This window comes from Pipistrellus kuhlii, unplaced genomic scaffold (genome assembly GCF_014108245.1).
Source record: "Pipistrellus kuhlii isolate mPipKuh1 unplaced genomic scaffold, mPipKuh1.p scaffold_m20_p_25, whole genome shotgun sequence".
NCBI lineage: Eukaryota > Metazoa > Chordata > Mammalia > Chiroptera > Vespertilionidae > Pipistrellus > Pipistrellus kuhlii.
In genome coordinates this window covers 912,005-933,415 of record NW_023425524.1, presented here as the reverse complement: position 1 = coordinate 933,415, position 21,411 = coordinate 912,005, and the positions used below count along the sequence as shown (strand labels likewise).

General features: G+C 47.1%; 1 protein-coding gene across 4 annotated transcripts in view; it reads right to left on the bottom strand.

The window, feature by feature from the left end:
• RYR2 (ryanodine receptor 2) overlaps window positions 1-21,411 on the bottom strand; it is a 167,748-nt gene that overhangs the window by 93,668 nt on the left and 52,669 nt on the right. For 2 of the 4 annotated variants that reach the window (XM_036453405.2, XM_045587067.1), the window contains exons 16-34: window positions 20,850-20,945; window positions 20,395-20,513; window positions 19,964-20,097; window positions 18,349-18,590; window positions 16,814-17,006; window positions 15,200-15,416; window positions 13,978-14,082; window positions 12,777-12,880; window positions 11,876-11,959; window positions 10,566-10,725; window positions 9,982-10,129; window positions 8,156-8,364; window positions 6,262-6,436; window positions 5,132-5,340; window positions 4,322-4,674; window positions 3,706-3,820; window positions 2,647-2,807; window positions 2,191-2,220; window positions 378-537 (exon numbers count right to left, since the gene is read on the bottom strand). In XM_036453405.2, the coding sequence (XP_036309298.1) occupies window positions 378-537; window positions 2,191-2,220; window positions 2,647-2,807; window positions 3,706-3,820; window positions 4,322-4,674; window positions 5,132-5,340; window positions 6,262-6,436; window positions 8,156-8,364; window positions 9,982-10,129; window positions 10,566-10,725; window positions 11,876-11,959; window positions 12,777-12,880; window positions 13,978-14,082; window positions 15,200-15,416; window positions 16,814-17,006; window positions 18,349-18,590; window positions 19,964-20,097; window positions 20,395-20,513; window positions 20,850-20,945 (3,014 nt within the window). The remainder of the gene's footprint in view (window positions 1-377; window positions 538-2,190; window positions 2,221-2,646; window positions 2,808-3,705; window positions 3,821-4,321; window positions 4,675-5,131; window positions 5,341-6,261; window positions 6,437-8,155; window positions 8,365-9,981; window positions 10,130-10,565; window positions 10,726-11,875; window positions 11,960-12,776; window positions 12,881-13,977; window positions 14,083-15,199; window positions 15,417-16,813; window positions 17,007-18,348; window positions 18,591-19,963; window positions 20,098-20,394; window positions 20,514-20,849; window positions 20,946-21,411) is intronic. The other 2 variants (XM_036453406.2, XM_036453407.2) reach the window with 1 other exon arrangement.

Here is a 21,411-nt window from a genome sequence, read left to right as displayed (position 1 = left end):
CAGTTCTGTTTTCATTTTCTTTTGTTGTTATTAATTGTCACCCAAAGATATTTTCCCCATTGATTTTTAGTTAGAGTGAAAGGGAGGTGGGGAGAGAGAGATGTGCATCCATGTGAGAGGGATGCATCTGTAATTTGCCTCCCACAGGCGCCCTGGCCTGGACCTGGAATAGAACCTGCAACCCAGATGCATGCCCTTGGCTGGGAATCGGACCCAAGACCGTTAGGTGCGCACGCGCAGATGCTGTCACCACTGGCCCACGATGGCCAGGGCCTGTTTTCCGTTTTTTAAAATTTGTGATTCTGTCTTACAGGGTGTGCTTTCCTCTAATGGTCAACAACGCTTCCCTGCGGAGAAGCAGTGCCCACAGACGGTACCTGGTAGTAGGTGCTCAGCTCCTTGCCGTTGGCCGTGAAGGTGAGCAGCCCGCTGGCGGCGTCCACCATGCAGCCGATCTCCAGCCCGTTGTTGTTGCGGACCTGCCCGGGGCTCATGCTCTCGCCCGCGCACACCATGTAGCAGTTGCTGCGTTTGATGCTGGATTTCAAAAACATTTTTATCTTGGTACAACCACGGGTAGAACAGAAGCACGTATATCTCGCAGGCTAAACCTAGATTATGCTGCGCAAGCAACAAGCTCATGCTGTGGTGGGGAGGTGCACGTGGGCCCGGGTCTGACCCCGAGCCTCGCTGACCAGTGGACGCTCTCGATCAGGTCCTAAGTCACACCTGATGGAGACAGGTCAGCAAGCTGGAACCACGTAAGAGCTGACCTGCACCTGCCCTGCGAAAACTCAAACCAAACTGCGTCTTTTTCTGAGGTTCAAAAAAGTTTCTTTGAGAATCATCCAAATTTGTAATTTTCATTCTCAGAGGTAGTGTGTGTGTGTGTGTGTGTGTGTGTGTGTGTGTGTGTTTAACCACTGTTCTGAGATGAGAGGACCAGTCAGTCATTCAATACATCTCCCATTTGGCTAAAACAAGCCCCCTTAGGGAAACTTCCCGGCGATCGGCCATGAGAGAGACTCAGCTGGAATATGCACAAAATCAGTGTGAACAACCCACCCGAGTTTCACTCTCAGCCACACCTTGACCAGAGATGGCAACAAAACCGTTATTTTCACTTTGTCTGCCGCCAGATAGCAGACAGATTCATGAGACCAGGAAAAACAGGCCACCGGCAGGCAAAGAACAAGGTGAACTGGCCCTAGCCAGTCTGGCTCGGTGAATAGAATGTCGGGTCCTGGGTTCAATTCCTGTTAAGGACACGCACCTCGGTTGCAAGCTCCTCCCCAGCCCGGGCCCTGGTTGGGGCGTGTGCAGGAGGCAACCCATCGATGTGTTTCTCTCACATCGATGTTTCTCTCTGTCTTTCCCTCTGTCTTCCACCCTCTCTAAAAATCAATGAAAAAAAATATCCTCAAGTGAAGATTAAAAAGTAAAAAATAAAAATAAAAAAGGGTGAGCTGGTCAGTTTCTGGATAACCAGGCCAGCTGTGCTTCTTTGCATTGTGTCCATAAGACTCAACAACCCTTCCTGCAACAGAGCCATCTATTTGGTGGCTCAACCCCAGCTTCCCTTATACCAGTGGTAGTCAAACTGCGGCTCTCGAGCCACATGTGGCTCTTTGTCCCCTTGAGTGTGGCTCTTCCACAAAATACCATGGCCTTGGCAAGTCTATTTTGAAGAAGAGGCGTTAGAAGAAGTTTAAGTTTAAAAAATGTGGCTCTCAAAAGAAATGTCAATCATTGTACTGTTGATATTTGGCTCTGCTGACTAATGAGTTTGCCGACCACTGCCTTATACTATCACCTTCTCTGAAAATCAAATATATCCCCCTAGAATATTCCTGGGCACAGGTGGTTTGGGGCACCCACACATGAATCACTACTCAGTGGAGAGTCTTGCCAGCCCACCGCCTCAAGATCTAAGTTCTAATGTCTCAGGTGTTAAACCCCGAAGGCAGGAGAGTGAGCTTCTAGTCACCAAAAACGAGGTGCGGCTATAAAATCAAAGCAACGTATGGAGGACGAGAGGACGCATGGGCACAGAGGTAGGTGCGAATGTCAGGTCTTCTCTTGCCTACTTCTGCGAGGAAAATGGCCTTCTTCACTTTTTTGAAGGTTTGGTTTGAGTTTGGTTCGTTTTACAGATGAGAAAGGATGGCACAGAAAGTGTAAGTGACTTACCCAAAGCCACACAGCGAGTCAATGGCCAGGCTGAGGAAAGAACCCACTGCCCCTCAGTCGGAGTTCACACACTCCACTCCAGTCTTCAATCGTCTCCCCCCACAAACCAGGGCCCAGGGTGCATGTCAGACCGCACGCTCCCTGTCTCACCTTCCCCATCCTAATCCCTGGCACAGGGGCTGCGACTCGCAACCCACACTGTTAGTCATGTGCGATGGCAGCCGAAGGAACACGATTATTCCCCGAAAAGGGGCGCGCTGCTCTCACTTTATAACGGTTTTCGCTTTTAAATACTCAGATTCCTTACTGGCTTGGTTGAGCAACAGCAAGGACACTGACGTTAAGGTTTTTGATCATATTGTTCCTATAAGTAGAAATCATACCCTGGGGGTATGAAATCCAAGGTGTATCAACATTTCGATCAGCTGTCCCTTTAAGAAAGGGAGGGAAACCAACCTTTCGTGCACCTTCCCTTTCTCATCTCCCAGAGTCACGGTCACTGTGCGAACTCTGTCCAGGTCGAAGCACGTGTCGTACTGGTGGAAGTCGGCCGTGACCCAGCCCACCCAGACACTGGCCGGCTCTTGTCCAGGGAAGATCCTCACCGAGTAATAGTACTGCGAAGACAGTACAAAGCAGGTGTTGGCAACGTAACACGAACCAGCCTGAACTGCAGAGTCCCTGGATTGTTGTTGAATATAGTTGCTTAAAATCTCTGGGCCTAATTAAAATGTCATCAACACCAAGAACTAAGACTGCAAACTAAGAAGAGCCTGAGAGCAGAGATCCGGAGTCCAACTAGAAATCATGGCAACAGAGAAGTCTCTGTGTGCTAAATGGTGGAAGGCTCTTGTACTCCTGAGTGTGTGCATGACTGTGGGAGTACACGTGTAATATGCACACCATTCGTATTTGTACATAGAGAGGATCTTTATGCAATACAATCATCAGCCACTAGGCAGGTAAGCTTCGAATTCCCCCAGCTTTCACAGTGTGCTAATCTGTGCGGGAGTTTTACACCTGTGGATAGGTCGTCTTTCCTAGCACTAAAATGTCACATTTCCACATCTTTAAGTCACTTTGAAATAGATCCTATCTAATATGTGAAAACCGATCTCCAACATGGGGGGATCAACTTGAGGGACACTACTACCTATTTTTTCCATTTGTCATTTAGCTGTTTTGAAAGCTTTAAGTGGCACAGAGCAAAACTTGACCTCTAACAAAATATGAATTACCTTCTTTTAGACATATCACAAAGATGAAAGAAATTATATGTACTCGGAGAAATTAGGTCACAAATTCAAATTTTGCCAAGAAAAACAATAACAGGCCTTTTTCCCTAAAATAGCTCTTTTGCTGCATATCCATATATTTTTCAACTTTTTACTCCCCTCCCCCCCCACCACCAAATAAGAAAAAATCATTTTAAACATCAGCTTGCTAAGTATGATGACTCAAGCGGACGTTTGAAATGTCAAGTGGGATGAGTGACAGACTGACGTAAGGACGTACCGTGGACGTCTGCATCAGGTATTCGTAGTCGTCCCGGTCATCCGCTAGGACGTCCTCAGTGAGCCTCGCGGAGTGGCTCGTGCTGTAATCCGGCTTTGTCTTTCTCAGCAAGAATCTGGAAATACGACAGCACTGGGAGTAAGCAACGTTAAAAGTTCTGCTTCCTTCAAACACAAGCAAATAACCAGCTTAGTTCAGTGATTATCAACCAGGGCGGTTTCACTCCCCCGAGCATGTCTGGCAACCTCTGGAGATGTTTTTGGTTGCCATGACATGGGACTGGGGCCACGTGTGTGCCACCTGCATCTAACGGATGGAGACCATGTTTCATGACCAAGGCAGAATCTCACCACAAACAGTTATTTAACCCAGAGCATGCTGAGGCTCAGAAATTCTGATTTAGGGCAAGGCAAAATGCTAACATGGGTTGTCTTCTTGTCCATAAAAACACTAGTTAGAGAGAGAAGACTCTAAGTTTCAACCAAGAAAGTAAATACAGACATTTTGAAAACTAACTCTTGGCGGGAAATACTTGCAAACCATGTATCTGCTAAAGATTAATGTCCAGTGTATGCAAAGAACTCCTACAAACTCAACCACAGAAAAGATCAGCCACCTCTGTTTCAGACGAGAGGGCTTCTCCTGCGCGTAATCCTTGTGGTTGTTAAACTCTGGCTTTGTAGCTTCTTTGTCCTTGTCCACCCGATCGGGCACCAGATGGCCGTGAGCTGTCTTCATCAGAACCTCGAAATCAGAATCCGCGTCGTAATCCTCCAGGTCACTCTTGGGCCCGAAGAGGCCGGCCCCCGGGAGCCCGCCGGCCGCCGTCCTGGAGAAGACCTCTGCGCACTCGATGGGCATGCTCAGCCGGTAGAACATGATGTCCGTGCTGCTGTTCTGGGAACTGAAGGACTTCTGAGTGATCTTTAAACATGGGGAGGTGTCCGCGGTGCCGTCTATTCTGGTCACCTAGCACACAGGGACGTGATAGGTCAATTCCAGCCATCACCGTGGATTCGGGGGTTCTAAAGACCACGTGTTTCATGTCTGTAAGACCCAAATGCAGCCACATGTGATGTGGTTTTGTAAATTAGACGACTGAGTATCGTGAGACTGGGTTACAGATATACCCATAGTTCTGCTTCTAACTCAGGAGAGGGTTTGGGAAATCCATGTGATCACTGTGTCTATTCAGACTGAGCCCGAGATTGCCTCTAAAAACGAAAATTAACAATGGCTCATCGATCTAATCAGCTACTCATAAAGTATTTAAAATCAAGGCTGAGCCTGTGCTTAATTCTATTTCTGTGTAACACATCAGGGTCACCTTTTAAGTGACAGTAATTGTCCACGTAAAACTCCCGTGTGTCAAGATATTCTGATCCTGTCTTTTGGCAACTGTCTGACATTTTGAGAAAAAGCAAACCTCAATATGTTCGTGGTTTGAAGGAACCTGGAGGAACTGAGGAAGTCGCTTGCTTAGCCACATGGTAATGTCCCTGTTGGTGTTAACGGCGAACGGCTCGTAGCCCTCCTGTAAGCCACAAATGGTGAAATACTTCAAGGTGCTCACGTCCTTTCCAAAGTTCATCCTTCCCACCTGAGCCACCCCAAGGCTGCACACGGGTATGAATCCTGGAAGAAAGAAGAACCACAATCTCAGTTCCATCAGTATAAGAGCCGGTTAGTACGGTATGATCACAAATGTTGTCCAAAAAGAGAGAACCGATGCTAAGTATTAGAACGTAAGGTCAGAAGGGCAGTATTCGATCTCAGCATCACAATCCACTAACTGCGACCTCTACGTAAGGCGCTCCTGACCTTGGACTGTGTACATGAGATGCATGCTAAGCAGCCAGTCCTCCAAGATTGCATGTGCCCTAACCAGGAATCAAACCATGACCTCCTGGTTCATAGGTCAACACTCAACCACTGAGCCACGCCGGCAAGGCAAGAAACTCAATTTTTAACTTAATTTAATGTCAATTAAAATAGCCTCGTGTGGCCAGTGGCCCCTTTACTGGAAGTGTTTGCCTCACGAAGGGCTTCCATCGTTTTCATCCCTGCCCAGGTCACCCGGAGCCACAGCTCAGCTGCCTGCTCTCTGCACCGGGCACCCCTTTACTAGTATTTCCAACTTCTCACTGATCAGAAATCACACAATGTGGACTCCCGGTATACTGTCACCACATAAAGACTGAACAGTGCTTATTCATCTTTGTCCTCTCAGCAGCCAGCAGAGGGCCTCAACGGGGAGGCTCTCGTTAAATTTTTATGAAGTGAGTGAACAGACAGAAGCTATAAGCAGCTCAGAGGGAAAATGCGCCTCCTGCCTGCTGTTTATTTTCTTATGCACATTCAAGCAGCCATACCTGCCGTAGCTCAGTAGTGCAAAGCAGCCTCAGCTAGAGCAATGTCAGGGGCGTCTGATCAAACATGCCTTGAGGGTGCCCATGCGACCTGAAGCGGCAGCTCCTCTTTCCTCACCCTCAAGCAAGGACGGGGTCACGGGCATCAAAGCCAAGAGTCTCCTTGTGCCGCCCCCAACACACTTACCATCGCCAACATCAAAGTCCTTGAAAGCCAGCTCTGACCCTGAGTCGTCAAGAAGGATTTCGCCGTTCAGCGTGAACATCATGGTGCGCTCTGTCATGTCCACCATGCATCCCACGACATCGCCCGTTTGCCAGGAGCGCCCGTAGTGCTCATTGCCCTGGTGCCACCGCTGGGCCTGGGGGCAGAAGAGTCATTGGCACCGAGAAGGCCAGGAGAACGCACCCCCACTGCCTGCAGGACTCACAGCAGCCCTCCTCTCCCCACCCCCACCCCAGAGCCGGGATGTGGGAGTCCTACGTCCGTCATGGAGTCCTACGTCCGTCATGGTAATACTGTGTGTGCTGACTCGAGAAAAGCCCAAATGCTATTTCATCATTTTGAGAATCTATCACTTTAAAAACCTACTCTATATACTTTCTATTCAAAAGAAAACTCTGTCTTTAACATTTTATTTTTCTCCCTACAATGAATGCTTCCTGGGACATGGGTGGTTTCTCTCTACTCCCCCAAAAACAATGAATTATGAGCAGAGACTCAAGCTGGGAATTTACCATTGAGTGACATTCTAGTTTTCATCCATTTCAAAAGCAAGTTCTATTCCTTAGAACAATGGCACCAATATATAACAAAATGAAATCTTAATACATTTCAATATACAAGGTGGGGCAAAAGTAGGTTTACAGTTAATTTTTGTATTATTTTTGTATTATTATTTGTTCATTATTATATTATCTTCCATACAAACAACTGTAAACCTTTGCCCCACCCTGTATAATAAAAAGTTTCAAACCAAACCTAAAAATGTTTACAATATGTTTGCTAAAGACTGAATATAGATGCCACTATTGTTTGATATACACAGAGGATAAGTGTGATAGTTGAATCTATAGTATATTCTATTGATCTTTAGGTACAAAATTAGTGATATTGATTTTCCAGGTAAGTCTTTTAACTTTCCCCTAAATGTCACTTTCATTGTGATCAAATATGTAATGAGATACAGTCACCAATGCAAAACAATAATATGATTCTTCTCAAGTATAATACTTAGTTTTTAGAAAACTTAACTAACTACATTAGGTATCACAAGGTGTTCAACTTTCCCATCTGAAGTAAAAAAGCAGAATTCAGGAAAAATAAAGAAAAGACATTTCAGAACAAAGAGTGTCAACTGCCCTACAGGACACAATGCTAGTTTCTAGTCTAGAAGTGCTCTCCCTCCATGCATATCTGAGCGCTCACTGTCAAACTTCTACACGATTGCTTACTTATTCTAATTCCCTTTTTCCCATTAAGTTTCCCTCATAGATAAAGGAATAGAGTCCACTGGAGGAAAATCAGAGAAAACAAATGAAAGAATGAAAGATCTATTTCATTAGCAAGAATGACTATTAGTCTACTGTGACTATGTTCATACACGCAAACTTTTGTTTAATATTTTACACGGAGAAAATAACATTCAAACATTTATATGATGTATTAATAATAAAATAAGCTTCCCCGGAGCCAAAAAGAAAAAAAAGAAAATGCCTAATGATGTTGAAACTGGAAACTTTCCGTGATTATAACCGCATTGCCTTGGGTATTCTTACAGTTATTAAAGGTGTCTGCCTATCAATTATTACTGCTTCAGGATCGATTTCTTCCGTGGGATTGCTGTGTCAACATGTGTGCATTTTAAGGAGTGTCTGTATTTCTAACACTTTTGTGAGACACGGTGCTTCATCTTTCTGACACGGGGTTTCCCGTGTTTGTGAGCGGAGAACACTGTGCGTTTCCCTGGGAACCATCTTCCCAAAGTGTGGTTTCCGGCTGTGTGGAGCACCCGGGGGGAAGCCAGGCCCGGCAGCGAGGATGCCTCCCACCCCTTGGCTGCTGCCCGGCGCCCGCTCACCTTGAAGCCGTCAAAGGCGAAGGCGTGTTCGTCGCAGCCCAGCTCCTGATCAGGCTGGCAGCCCGGCCTGCTCCAGCCAACGCGCATGTCCCCAGCGGTGACAGTCTCGAACTCAAAGTACCACCTTCCCGCCTTCACGGCGTAGGTTTTCTCAGCCCGGAAGATCCGGAACCGCTCCCCGGGGCTGCTGCACACTTCGGCTCGGGCAGCTGGGAAGGGAAGGAGAGTCTGTGATCACCGGGGACAAGGAAAGAAGGGCAGATGCCACATGACTTTATAACTACCCCCGCAGGGATGTGCGAGTGACACTCTCCTCCCATCGGGTGCACGTGTACTACGTGTGTATACATCAGGACGGGCAGCCCACAAGCCAGCGAGGCGCAGGGAGCAACGCCTTCCGCATGAGGCCGTGGCGAGCTGGTGACACGTGAAGGCAGGGCCCTGCCTGTGCAGGAGAGTTCTTTCTGTGCAAAGACCTCCAACGGTTGGTGGTTTGGTAGCGGAAGATGAGATAAACGTGAGGCACGGAGAGATAGAAATAGCACAAGAGATTGAAACCACTGCCCATGAGAAATGAGTGGACATCGGTGGGTGAGAGAGGAGAGGGAAGAAGCAACCAGGCAACGAGGGGGAGACAGAAAGCTAGAAGCAGAGAGGGTCACCATCCCCACCCCCCCAGGAAGCATGAGTGAGGGCAGAACTCTCCCTCCCACACATCGTCACCATCATGTGCTGCACACACACGGTGTTTAAGAAAGTGAAAGGGTCAAGTCTGACATCAGAATCAGTGGGAAAAGGGAAAAACATCTGTAGGCAAGGGAACACATGTGCATTGAGAGGATACAGTAGATAGAGTGGATGCATGTGGACTGAGAGAGGACACAGGTGGACTGACAATAGGTGCACGTGGACTGACAGTAGGTGCACGTGGACTGAGAGTCCATACATGTGGACTGACTGGGCACATATGGGCTGAGAGTGTGCATGTGACTTAAGAGTGGACACACATGGATTGAGAGAGCCATGAGTGAGAAATGTCAGCCATGGAACCGGAAGCCAGGTGACCATGAGAAAGTATACCAAAAGGTTGAGGATTAAAAGAAAAAGTCCATATTCTTAACACATATTTATTGATTGCCTATTCAACTGTGTTTTCCTTACAGCAAAATATTGCACTAATTGATATTGCCTACATGAATGACTATAAATAATGAAGGCTTAGAAAACACTAGAGCCCTACCCAGTTTGGCTCAGAGGATAGAGTGTCGGTCTGTGGACTGAAAGGTCCCAGGTTCGATTCCAGTCAAGGGCATGTACCTTGGTTGTGGGCACATCCCCAGTAGGAGGTGTGCAGGAGGCAGCTGATCGGTGTTTCTCTCTCATCCATGTTTCTAACTCTCTATCCTTCTCCCTTCCTCTCTGTAAAAAAAATATAGAACAAAAGAAGCACAAAACCAAAACACTAGATCCCACTACAATTTATTCCCATAAACAACTAAACCCAGCTCTTCGAAGGACCGCTGGTGGGGGGGATGGGGGCAATGTCTGAACCAGGTAGACCCGTTAGCCTCCTCAGGAAGTAAACCGCTGTGGTCTGGGCCACGCTCCTAAGACACCGTCTCCTCCTTCAGAAAAAGGTGCTCTAAACCAGCAGACCACTGGTGGCCCATGAGGTCCAAAAGGCTAGCGACTGCTGCTCTGGACTACACACTGCGTACGGGATTACACACTAGAGGACTCTGTCTGTGCTCCCTTTCTTCACTTATTTGGCTGTAAACCCTGCCCGTGACGTTGCAAGCGGAGGGAGCAGCGGGAGCCGGCAGTACCGTGGTCCTGGTCGGGCGCCTCCAGGCTGTAGCCGTACCCCAGCAGCGTGCGCACCGCCTCCCGGAGGCTGTCCTTGTTGGACTTCTTGGTCCTGTCATCCAGAAGGGTGTAGGGCACCAGGCGCGGGTTTCTCCTGTTCTTGACGTCCTGCAGGAAGAAAAAGGTGCGGTCAACAGAGTCATGCCAACAACCTGAGGAAGTGAGACAGCAAACACAACATTGAAAGAGGACACAACACCAAGGCCCTGAAGATCAAGGCTGCCCCTCTCATCCCCTTGGTCTCCTAGGGCTCCAGAAGTTACCGGAACAGGGCCAATACAAAGGAGTTAACCAAATGAAGGTCTGCATCCATATAAAGCCAGACTTCTCCAGGAGAAGAAAAAGTAAAAATCACCACAGCAATAACAAAAGCCACCGAAGGACCTCTTTCAGCGGCTACCTTCTGCCACAGTCACAAGCAATGGGCTAACATAGAGAACATGCCACTTCCCTGCACAGTTGGCTGACACACCTTGGTGTTGAGAAGAGCCACATTAGCAGGACAGGGATTCTGAGTCAAGAGACCACGTGAGGCCACAGGTACCTGCTGGATGCCGTAGGTCCAGCCCTGCCGGATCCGGTCCCGGGCCCACACGTTGTGAGCATTTTCTGCCAGTTTGTCCACCATTGCTTCCTGAGACGGGGTGAGTTTGATAAAGCTCAGGTCCATCGGTGCCGGCTTGTAGCCACTTGTCAGCTGGTAACTACAGAGCAAAGCAAAACACATGTATAATGGGCCTTCCCACAAGGTCAAGGTTGAAACATCCCTGTAAGAGTCTTTGCGTGGCTCCACCTACTTATAAAGGTTCCGTCAGCACAGTGGTGACCACTGGTGACACAGCTCCAGCAAGCCGGATCCCTCCACTCAAGCCCATAACTCATCAGGAGGAAGGGTCACGTGACGCTTATGGTTTTGTTTTTCACCAATAAACCAAATTCAACAACTCACTTATCTCTCAAAATGGAGAACAAGTTATCATTGTGTTTCTAAGAGTCCAGGCTTAATGCCAATCTAAGTACTGGTTACCAGTGAGAACATTCAATGGATTTCTCAATCAAAGTTCTCATTTTCAACTTGTAAATGTTTTATTAATGTCATTTTTACTTAATGAAGCTGTGTATGTATCCTTATAGATACTAGGAAAATTCTTATGCATCTACAGATTATTCTTACAGATGTAATTTAGGAAGCCCTAGTTAAGAGAGAGACTAGGAAACACACAGCCATCCAAACCTGAAGGCCTGGTCCTTCAGGACTCTTACCAGAGACTATTTCTGCACTCTGAGCTGGAGAGAAAAGTTACTAAATAAGTTTTCATCTCTTGGAAGAAATATAAAATTGAAAATGTAAAATTTTCAACACATAATATGTGGGCGCTGGTACTGCCCGCTCCACACAGACACACAACTGTCTCCCTGTCTAACCGCCGAGGCTGGTACCCAGCACTCATAGCTACTCCTCTCACTCTCAACCACACGCATGTCCCTGTGCCTTTGAAGCCACAGTTTTTGAAAGAATTAACTTTATTTGCTAAGTTCAGATAAACATAAACATCTGTTCATCTCAAAGATTATCCTTTTGCAGAAAAGAAAATTCACCAGATAATTATGCTAAGGTAAAAGCATAGTGATCAGAACTTGAGAAAATGCTCTTTAAATAAAACTGGAAGTCACCTCTCCTAACTGCTCTGGGCTCTGGGTGGCATCAGTGCCAGGTAAGATCCTGACAGCAGGAGTCTGGCTGCCCAGACCTAGACTGATGCCTCATGCCGGCAGGCTTCAGTAAAAGTATGTTGGATGAATCGATGTTTGCATAACACAAAGGACTACTGAGTATTGTTACGTTCCACTTACTTCTTGGGTAGCTTCATCTTTTTCACCTTTTCCTCAGCGTGTTCATCTGATATGCCCACATGGCATCCTAATGCCAACAAGGTCCTGGAAAACAAAACCAGAGCTCAGCACGATCCTTCCCTCAGCCCGAGGGCTCAGCTCACCCGCAGATGGATATGAGGGGTAACAGTCCTGCCTAAAGCAGAGCACATGTGTTTTTAAAGAATTAATTAATTAATTAATAAGGGACTTTTGAGTAATAAGAGAGTGGAAATTGAAATGGCATCGAAAGCAGATACCGATCACTCCCTCTAAGTCCCTTCCTCTAGCCCTTTCCCCACTAAAAGCACCAACGGCTCCCAATTCTTCTGTCCTGCTAGAGCGTGTGCTGCGCTAAGGGAAACACACGTGTGTGTGTTTGTGTGTGTGCGTGTGCATGTGTGTGCACGCTGTATACACAGCAGACAGTTCTCTGCAATCTGCTACCTTGACTTTACAATTTCACTTTGAAATCCTGTCCTTTCTTTAAAGCTGGTTTATTTTTCAACAGCTCTGACAGGTTCCATCAGCGGGACGTGTCACGATGGTTTGACCCCATGCTCTGCCCTGGGGTTATTACAAACCGTGCTGCCAGGCACAGCCTCACGCATGCAGCACATGCACTGTGTCCTTCATCTGTGAGATCAACCCCTTGATGCGGAGTTCCTGGATCCCAGGGCACAGACACTTTCAGGTTTAACCAGGTGGGCAATGTCTACAGAAATGGTGACGTTTTCCATTCCCACCAGCTCTGCCTTTCCCCCCAAAGTTATCAACCTGCTTGACCTTTGTCGATCAATAGGTTTAGTTCCAGCCGGAATTCAAGGACTTGACACTTAACCCTTTGGGGGAGGCTGAGGGGGAGGGGACGCTAAGGACTCACTTCAGGGTCTCCAGCGACATCTGCAGGTTGTAGTTGCGCTCCTGCTCCGGCAGCTTGGAGAACTCCACCAGGCAGGGGTGCTGCCTCTTGTTGTCGTCTCTGACCTGAACCGGGACAGGAGGGTGCCACGGGTCAGTCCCCCGGGCAGACACCAGCAGCGGCCCTCCAATCAGCAGTGGGGAGTGAGGGGGAAGCAGACGGGTGGCCCACATCCTTACTGAGTGTAGCGGAGACTTCGCTTTAATGGGGAACCATTTTTCAGTGTGTAGAGCCAAACTGTCAGAGACCTATGAACCCGGCTGTCTGCCATACACTCTGCCGGAGGTCCCAGCCCCTCAGCTCACCCCCACACACTCTTCCCCACTGTCACGTGTCATCCCACCACCTCAGCAAGATCTATTGGCATGATACAGGGTTTTTTATACCTTAAACCTTGACCATGTATGTTAGAAATCAGACTACACTAGATCAAAGACTTTAGGGAAGGATCAATGAGAAGGCTGGCCGGGACCGGTTTGGCTCAGTGGATAGAGTGTCGGCCTGGGTACTGAAGGGTCCCGGGTTCGATTCCGGTCAAGGGCATGTACCTTGGTTTCGGGCATATCCCCAGTAGGGGGTGTGCAAGAGGCAGCTGATCAATGACTCTCTCTCATCAATGTTTCTAACTCTCTATCTCTTCCTCTCTGTACAAAATCAATAAAATATATATTTTTTTTTAATGAGAAGGCTGGTCTGGATCACTGCACTGGTGATAAATATTAGTCTTCTTGGGGACCTGTGCTACACAGGCCTTTGCTCCTGTGGGGGCCTGGATGATGGGCGTGTGCTGTCAGGGGACAGACTGTTCCATGGAAACATCTGGGCTCTACAGATGCCACACGAAAGCACTTCCAACCACACTGGGTTCTCTCTAAGAACCTTTGAAAGCAGCGCCTGCTGTCTGCCTGTGTTAACCTTGATGAAAATGTAGCCTGCAGCTTCCAGATGGTAACTTTTCAATGGTTAAGGCAATGGAGCCATGCTTCCGTCAGCCCGCCCCTCACGGCGCTCCCTCCCATACAGAAAACTGCCCCAAACTGATGTGTAGGGAAAAAATCAGCCCATTCATTCGCATCATCACACAGCAAGATGAGTGAGGAAAAAAAAAGATATATTCAGAAAGATGCATTAATGGAATCTAGATAAATGTAAAACTCCGTACCGGGCCATACTGCCAGCCAAGTTCAATTTTATTCATAACCCAGAGCTCATGGATGTTCTCTGCCAGCTTTTCTCTTATCCTCTCCAGGTGGGGGGGCAACACAATCTAAAATTGGAGGGGAAAAGGAAAGAAAAGAAAGCACACATTAGAAAAAATACAACAGCGCTAATGGTTCTCCCTGCAATCGGACTAAATAGAACTGCCTCGTATCCATTAAAATATAACTGGGTTCTAAGCCATCTATTATAAGCTAACTATAAAAATATAACTCGTTATCTAAACACTCTTTAGGGAAATTTTGGGACCTTTTTGGGGAGAGTGGCAACTGGAGTTTCCAATTTATGAGCCGAAGTTAGGAAGACAGAAGAGAGTTTGGTAGGGACACTGCCACAGAGAAAGACGCCTTGCTGGGTAGATGTGGGCTGCCCAGTAGAGCCTGCATTAAGAGAATCACACAACTCCTTACCCCACTGTGGCCTCATTCACAGGCTGGGTGAAGGCCACTCTGCCCAGATGGTACCCTGGCTCCGTGAGCCGTTAAGTATCTGACTGCAGTGATCTATTTCCTCTTACCTCTGTATTGTCTGATTTCCAAATAGGATCTTTATAAAGAGTAAGATTAATAATTTTTCTATAAAAAAAATATGAAGTGATTTTCAAGGTGAGCTGTTGTGTCACTGACAACTAGTCCCTCAACAAGTCAAGCAGCGCCTGGTCCTGCCCAGACGAGGCAGGGTCTGCAGGGAGCAGCTCTCACGCCTCCTCTCCCCAGAGCCGTGGAGGTTACCCACATCTTCAAGGTCCCAGAGGAGCATCGCATCCCAGGAATTTCGACTCTAGACCGTATGACCTCAATCTCTATCCAAAATAGATGCCAGTTAAGTCATTTCACAATAGTAAGTGTATCTTGATGGGAAAAGAAGCAAAAACTCTACGTCTACCCTACGTAGGGAGTACCCTCTAAAGTTAGTATGGGCTGCCTAAGGCTGTGTTACAATAGCAATGTAATGGCCTAGGACCACCCATAAAAATAAAACTGATTAAAAGAGAAAACAGGTAAGTCTACCTGGTAAAGTTGAGCATTATTTTATGAAACTTGTTTCCATCGCACATATAAATCGTATTTCTGAAAACATGCCAAATTCCTGAGGGGTGTGGGCAGGAGCTGAGCCTGCACATCAGAGCGAGCGTAGCGCTGACGGGGCCAGCAGCGGGCGGGTACCTGGCTGGTGTCCACGGGGACCGGCGTGAAGGCGGCTTGGGTCAGGGCAACTGTGGGGCCCAGCAGGTCCCGGGTGTACGTTCTCTCCTGCTTGTACTCCCGGCTGTGTTCCACCTTCAGCTTTTCTTTTGGCAGCACCGCTTCATAGCAAGGAGCATAGCCCGGAGGGGGAAGGAATTTAAATTCTCCGTGTCTCCCTCCGAGCAGAAAGCGGACCCTGAAAAGGACATATGTCAGGGTCAGTGACGCCTCTGGGGGTACACAGAGGATTCCTGATCAACAAAACACAAGGAATACATTATTGCTGCAAATTAATTTTATTACAAGCCACGTTTCTTTCTAAGCACCATCAGAATGCTGACCCCTTATAGTTTATGAGCCTGCAGTCACGCAAGGTAAGCGGAGACATAACGAGCAGAGGCATGGGATTCCCAGGTGAAGGGACACATCCACGGGAGCTGGTCACTTAATGTCCCCAGGTGACTTACAAATAATCAACAGAGAGCGAGCGGATATGACCCAAGAATCCACCTTCACAGCACAGGGCGGGGCAGCCCCCCCAGTGCCCAATTTCCGAGTGAAATTTAAAAGGACTCACGTGCTATTTCCACTCGCTAAAGAAAAAAATGTATCCTTATTTCTTATCCTCAGTCAAAACCAAACAAAAACCTACTCAAGTCTTTTATATGTCAACCCTTTTTGAAATGCAGCTAAATGCTACCGATTTCCCAGGCTTACCAAACTAAATTCGCATTTTCCTCTATTTTGTAATTCTTTTTCTAATGTGTGTTTCAGCTCCAGCCAAAAAATAAGATAAATAAAATATAAAACAAAAAGTGAGGAAAGGCAAAAACTTCAAAACGTTCCAGAAGTGAATAGCAAGAGACATAATTTGAATAAACACACGAGAAGAGGGTGTTGGCGCAGGGATAGGTAATATTTCACGACCGCTCCATCCCGTCCCTATGGTGCCTCTGTAACTTAGGAACCAGTCCTCTGAGTAGTTACAACAAAAAGAATAACCGGACTAAGTGGGTGGTCAGTGCAGTAAGTGTCCCCTCTCGGTAGTAGAAACAGGTTGTAGAAGAGATGACTGAGGGTCCCCTCGTCACAACAGACCACTGTTCTGAAATTCTCTTTACAGAACTGGAAACAAGTGTCATTTTGAGTGTCACTGAGTCAGCTGACCACAGGCAGGTAGCTCACAGGCGTAACAGGAGGAGGTAAATAATAACACAGTTTCTGTAGAAACGACGGGCTTTGGGGTGGGTGTAGAGATATGATGAAAAGATAAAGAAAACTAATGAAACTAAATAGGAGGAAATAAATGTTATTTTTTATCCAATGTTGTCCATTTCCCCTTACGAAATAAGAAATGGACTTGAAGGATTTCAGGACGCTGGTTTGGGGGAGTTAGTGCGTGATGGCTATGGGGACAAAGCTCCAGCCTCCCTGGTCCCCTCTGGGGTGACTGGTGTCCTTTCCTGTAAGAACAGGCAGGTGCCGCCGGAGGGACGGCCTGAGTGACAGAGGCCAGGGGAGCAGGTGGCAGCAGTGCGGTGTCCTGTGGAAGTGTGAGCCGGAGGGAAACAGCACAGACACAGACATACTAACTTGATTCCTGCAGAGAAACTGACAACGGGGAAGAAGAGGCCATCGATGTTGAAATTCTCAAACATTCCCTGGACGGGCTGCCCATTGATTCGGAATGAGATGCTCGGGGCACTGAGATCTAAGCAGCAGCTGATGACGTCATCGGTCCTCAGCAGGTGCTGGTTTGGCGAGCTCACGGTGCTGGCGATACAGCCTGTGGGGACACGAAGGAAGGGAACGTGTGTTCATCTCAGAGAATCACCTTCGGAGCCGAAGGCAGAGGTCTGAGCGGCAGTGACATATCAGTGCACAACTCGAGAATAGAAGCTGGGACACATATACTATTGTACCTTAAATCCTTTGTCAAAAAATTGTTGCTTTTTTTTTTTTTCCAGAAGCTATACCATGTTATGAAATGGAGCTTCTATATAATCAAGAGATAAACTTTTAAGTTATGCCAACCAAAACACATCCTTTTCATAAATTAGAGAAAAGACTATTAGAGATAGATAGATATAGATATAATCATTGTTAATATATATGCTCAACCAGCAAAGCTGAGAGTTGGTAGCTAGTGAAATGAACTATATACTTATTTGTAAACAGCTCTACATTCCTGAAACAAAGTGCCATGTCACAAACTAATTCCTCACAATACAGATTATAAATCACCGATCCCTGAGGTTGAATTATCTACGAAAAAGTGAACATAATTTATTTTTCCACCCATTTTCCAGAGATTGTGTTTGGTCCTTTTTATACGGGAAGCGAAAGCTTCCACATCCCAATTAGAATAAGCAGAAAACAAATAAGCTTTTTACATTTATTCAAGAATCAAAATGCTACTTTTTAAATACGGAAGTCTTCCTTTGTCTTAAATCTCACTTTCCACAGTTTCAGTTAAAAAGGGTAAATAATGAAAATAATGAAAGGAAAATTCCAGAAAAAAACAACCGTAAGTTTTAAACAATGCTGCGCACCGTGATGAAATCCCAAGCCATCCATGCTTTCCAACCAGGACAAAACCATCCCTGTGTCCAGCGTCTCTGCTATATGCCATTGGTCACCTAGCCGTCTCCTTGACAACTGTGCTGGATGGCAGCACTTGTGTCCAAGTCACCCTTATTGACTTGACCAGGGCCCCAACGCGCAAGCGTATGAGGCTGGCAATTTGGATCTGCCAAAGGGAAGCCATAAAGTGCTTCCTTTAAGTGAAAAGGTTGTTTGTATAGGAAAAATACAGTTTTTTTAGGGGTTCAGAGCTATCCCCGGTTTCAGGCATCCACTGGGAGACATGAACACATCCCCAGTGGATAAGGGGATGACTGTGCATTTTCATAAGCAACATCGTCCTTCGAAAACGTACTGTAATTCTACATTTTCTTTTCCCCCTAGTGGCGTTCTGCTTTTACTTAACACTCTCATTCATCATTTCGGTGTTGAAGTTCTGAGGAATAAATGTAGCCAATGGAAGCAGCACCAGTAGCTTTCAGAAATGGGCAGCAAGGGCAGAGGTTTCCTTCAAAGCGCCGTGAAAGCGAACGGCCCGCACTCACCTGCCCACAGGTGCAGGCCGTCGAATCCGTAGGAAAAGAGGTCGTCCCCGACGCCGTTCCCGCCCCACTCCTCACCGCCGCCGGGGTACGGAGAGTGCCCTTCCGTGGACGCCCAGCCCACACGCAAGTGGGTGGCCTCGGCGGTCACGAAGGGCTGGGTGTGGTCCACCATCAGCTCATAGTACCACTTCTTATACTGAGCAGAGCCTTCGCTGACGCCCAGAAAAATGTTGGGTCTCATGCTGTAAGGGAGAGCACACACGTGAGAAAATCTGAGCAAACTTCCCACTGTCTGATCTGCCATCTCACTGTTCTGAGCATTCATCCTGCTCTTCAAAGATATTAAATACGCATTTCCGTAGCTGCTGCAGCGTCGCTGGGACAGGCGCCCGCCGCCCAGCTAACGCTCAGGTTGCTTCCAAGTTCCCTGGCAACGTCCCTCAGGGGCTAATATTAGTTCTCAATTGCTCTCCAGCATGTTTTATTTCATTAACCACGTTTAGGATGAGCTGTGCTGTGCAGCCGGCCTTCAGAACGAGCTGAGCTCTATTACCCCAAAGCTCTATTACTCCTAAGCTCTGTGTTGGCCGCAGTATGAGGCTGAGGCAGGCCACGCTGCTTGTTCACAAAGGAACAGGTGACTAACCAGCTTTGCTGTTCTCTGTGGCTCCCTGGGAACCGAGGGATCGCTAGCTAGCTGTATTTAACTGCATTTCATGAGGGGTTTTGTGCTTTTGTTTTAACACCAGGGGTCAGAGAAGGTCTCAGGAGGCACCCTCATTCACAGTAGACCTATTCTTCAGAGAACCATGAAGGACGTCTTAAGTCAATCCTGTTTTAAAAACACAGTATCAAGTCAAACACCAAATCCCCCCATTTTTGTGTAAAACAGTGAAGTAGTGTTCCCTGGAGTGGCTAGATTCAGAGCATCACAGTGTGACTGTATCACAGGTGATATGTAACCATAAGCTGTACTTTTATTATTATCACTGTGACTATTTTGTATAAGGACCAGCTCCGTCTCTGGAGTGAAATCTTAGTTCCTGTCCAGCTCCCGCATTTCATTCGTCTACAAACTGTGGAAGCCAGCACACGAACACACACAGACAGGCAGAGGGCATGGGGAGCTCTCAGCACAGCGGCCGGCACCCAGCACTCAATGCTTGATACCTTGGAAGGTAATCTACCTACAAATGCAGTTTTATTGGTTATTTGTGGAACTTAATACATTTTGAACATTCTAATTCAGTATTTTGATTATATCTAATACTGAACACTTCAAAGTTGGTATTGAAGGGCAGTGCTTTGAGCTGTATGTTCAGACATGAAGTAGAATTCTGTCCAGCTATTTCCTCTGTGGCTGTTAGCCTGCTCCCAAGAGGCAGTGGTAACTCAGCGACACAACATTGGCCTGGAATAAATGCCTATTTCTCTCAGATCATCTTTGCTTATTATACCATCTGATGGGTAGAAAACATTCCTATACTGCTATTAAGGAAATTGATTGTTAAAACCAAATAGCATGAAGAGGCCACCAGATGTCTCAGCCACAGAGCTAGCATGTGGATTCCTTGGGTAGGCCACTAGTCTGGTGACACTGTCGACCTGCACGGACCTGCTGACGTGGTTCACGAGGCGTGTCTGCAGTAACAGGTCCCTTCCAGGCAGGAGATTGTCACAGATGAGATGCTGATTGGAGCGGACTGCCACCCCGTGGCAAACACAGAGAGAGCACAGGACGTCCAGAACCTGAGCAGAGAAATCACTGTCAGCTGACTCCAGTCCCTTCCAGACCAAGTGTCAGCAGCACATGGCACAGACGGGAACACATTTCCTCCAGCCACGTCAACAGGACCGCGCTGTAGCCAATCACCTAACCATCGTCCTCCATACACAAACCGAGAACGCTCTTCTCCCATTGAGGCCAAGAATAAACATGGAACGATATTACTTGACTATGTAATACCTTTTTAAAGTCATATCATTTTAAAAACATATTTAAAACGATTCCCGAATTCATTTATGGCAATAGCAGGGCTCCCTTACCTTGTGATTTCTTCCATGTTTGTCTAAAAGTGAAATGATGGATTTAATATGCCCTTCTTTGATAATATTTAGCGCTTCTGGACTTTCTACTAGCACACAGTGCAAAACTTCAAGAATACCTAAGATAGAAAAGAATAAAATGTAAGAGTAACTTGTCTACGATGAGCAACGTCTTCGCTTGTCCGTAAGTGAGGAGTTCTCGAGCGGGGAAGGGCGGGATCTAGCTCCGTGGCGCATTCATGCTCACTCTTCATAAACGCAAATGAACAAGGTGAGGCCAGATTGCTCTTCAGAAATAACCAAAACAACACTGACACTGTTACCAGCCAGTAAACAGGTAGCCTACCAAAAGGAAACCATTTCTAGTGCGCTGAACCTCTGAGTGTGTTTCAGTTTCTTAAAGGACGTAAACCGGGAGAATGGCACCACCTCCGAGGAGACACGGGGACGCGTACCAGAAGAAGCTTCCAGTCTTTCCAGTCGGCTGACCAGCCAGTCGAGGGAGCCAGAAAACTGGGCGCAGTTTTTCCGATTTCCTCTAATGAGAGCCGCTGGAAAAAAAGAAGGATTTCTCACTTGTGTGATTTTCGAGTTCCAATCGCACAAGTAATAGTGGCTCGAAAATGTTGGGTCAAGAACAAAATCCCTCTTCTTTGTATCAAAAGCAACACAAGTACACGCACACCATGGAGATGGTAAGAGAGAGCCACCCGCGCCCATCAGAAGGGATTCCTCTGAGCAGGTAACCGTTCACGGTGGGAGCTGGTAATGAAGGGGAATGAAGAAGTCGGTGTCCTGGGAGTTCCCTCACTTGGAATCCAATACTCATTGCTTTTAATTAGCCTGGAGGCAAAATCATTGAATTTCTCTGGAGCTCAGTTTTCTCACCCACATAATGAAGAAGTTAAGAGCACATCAGTTTTCCTCCAAATAAATGCAGCACCGAGTACAGGAGACAACTAGGAACTGAAACAGGCAGTGGCAGGATGAGTGAAATGGTATCAGAGGAAGGAGGCC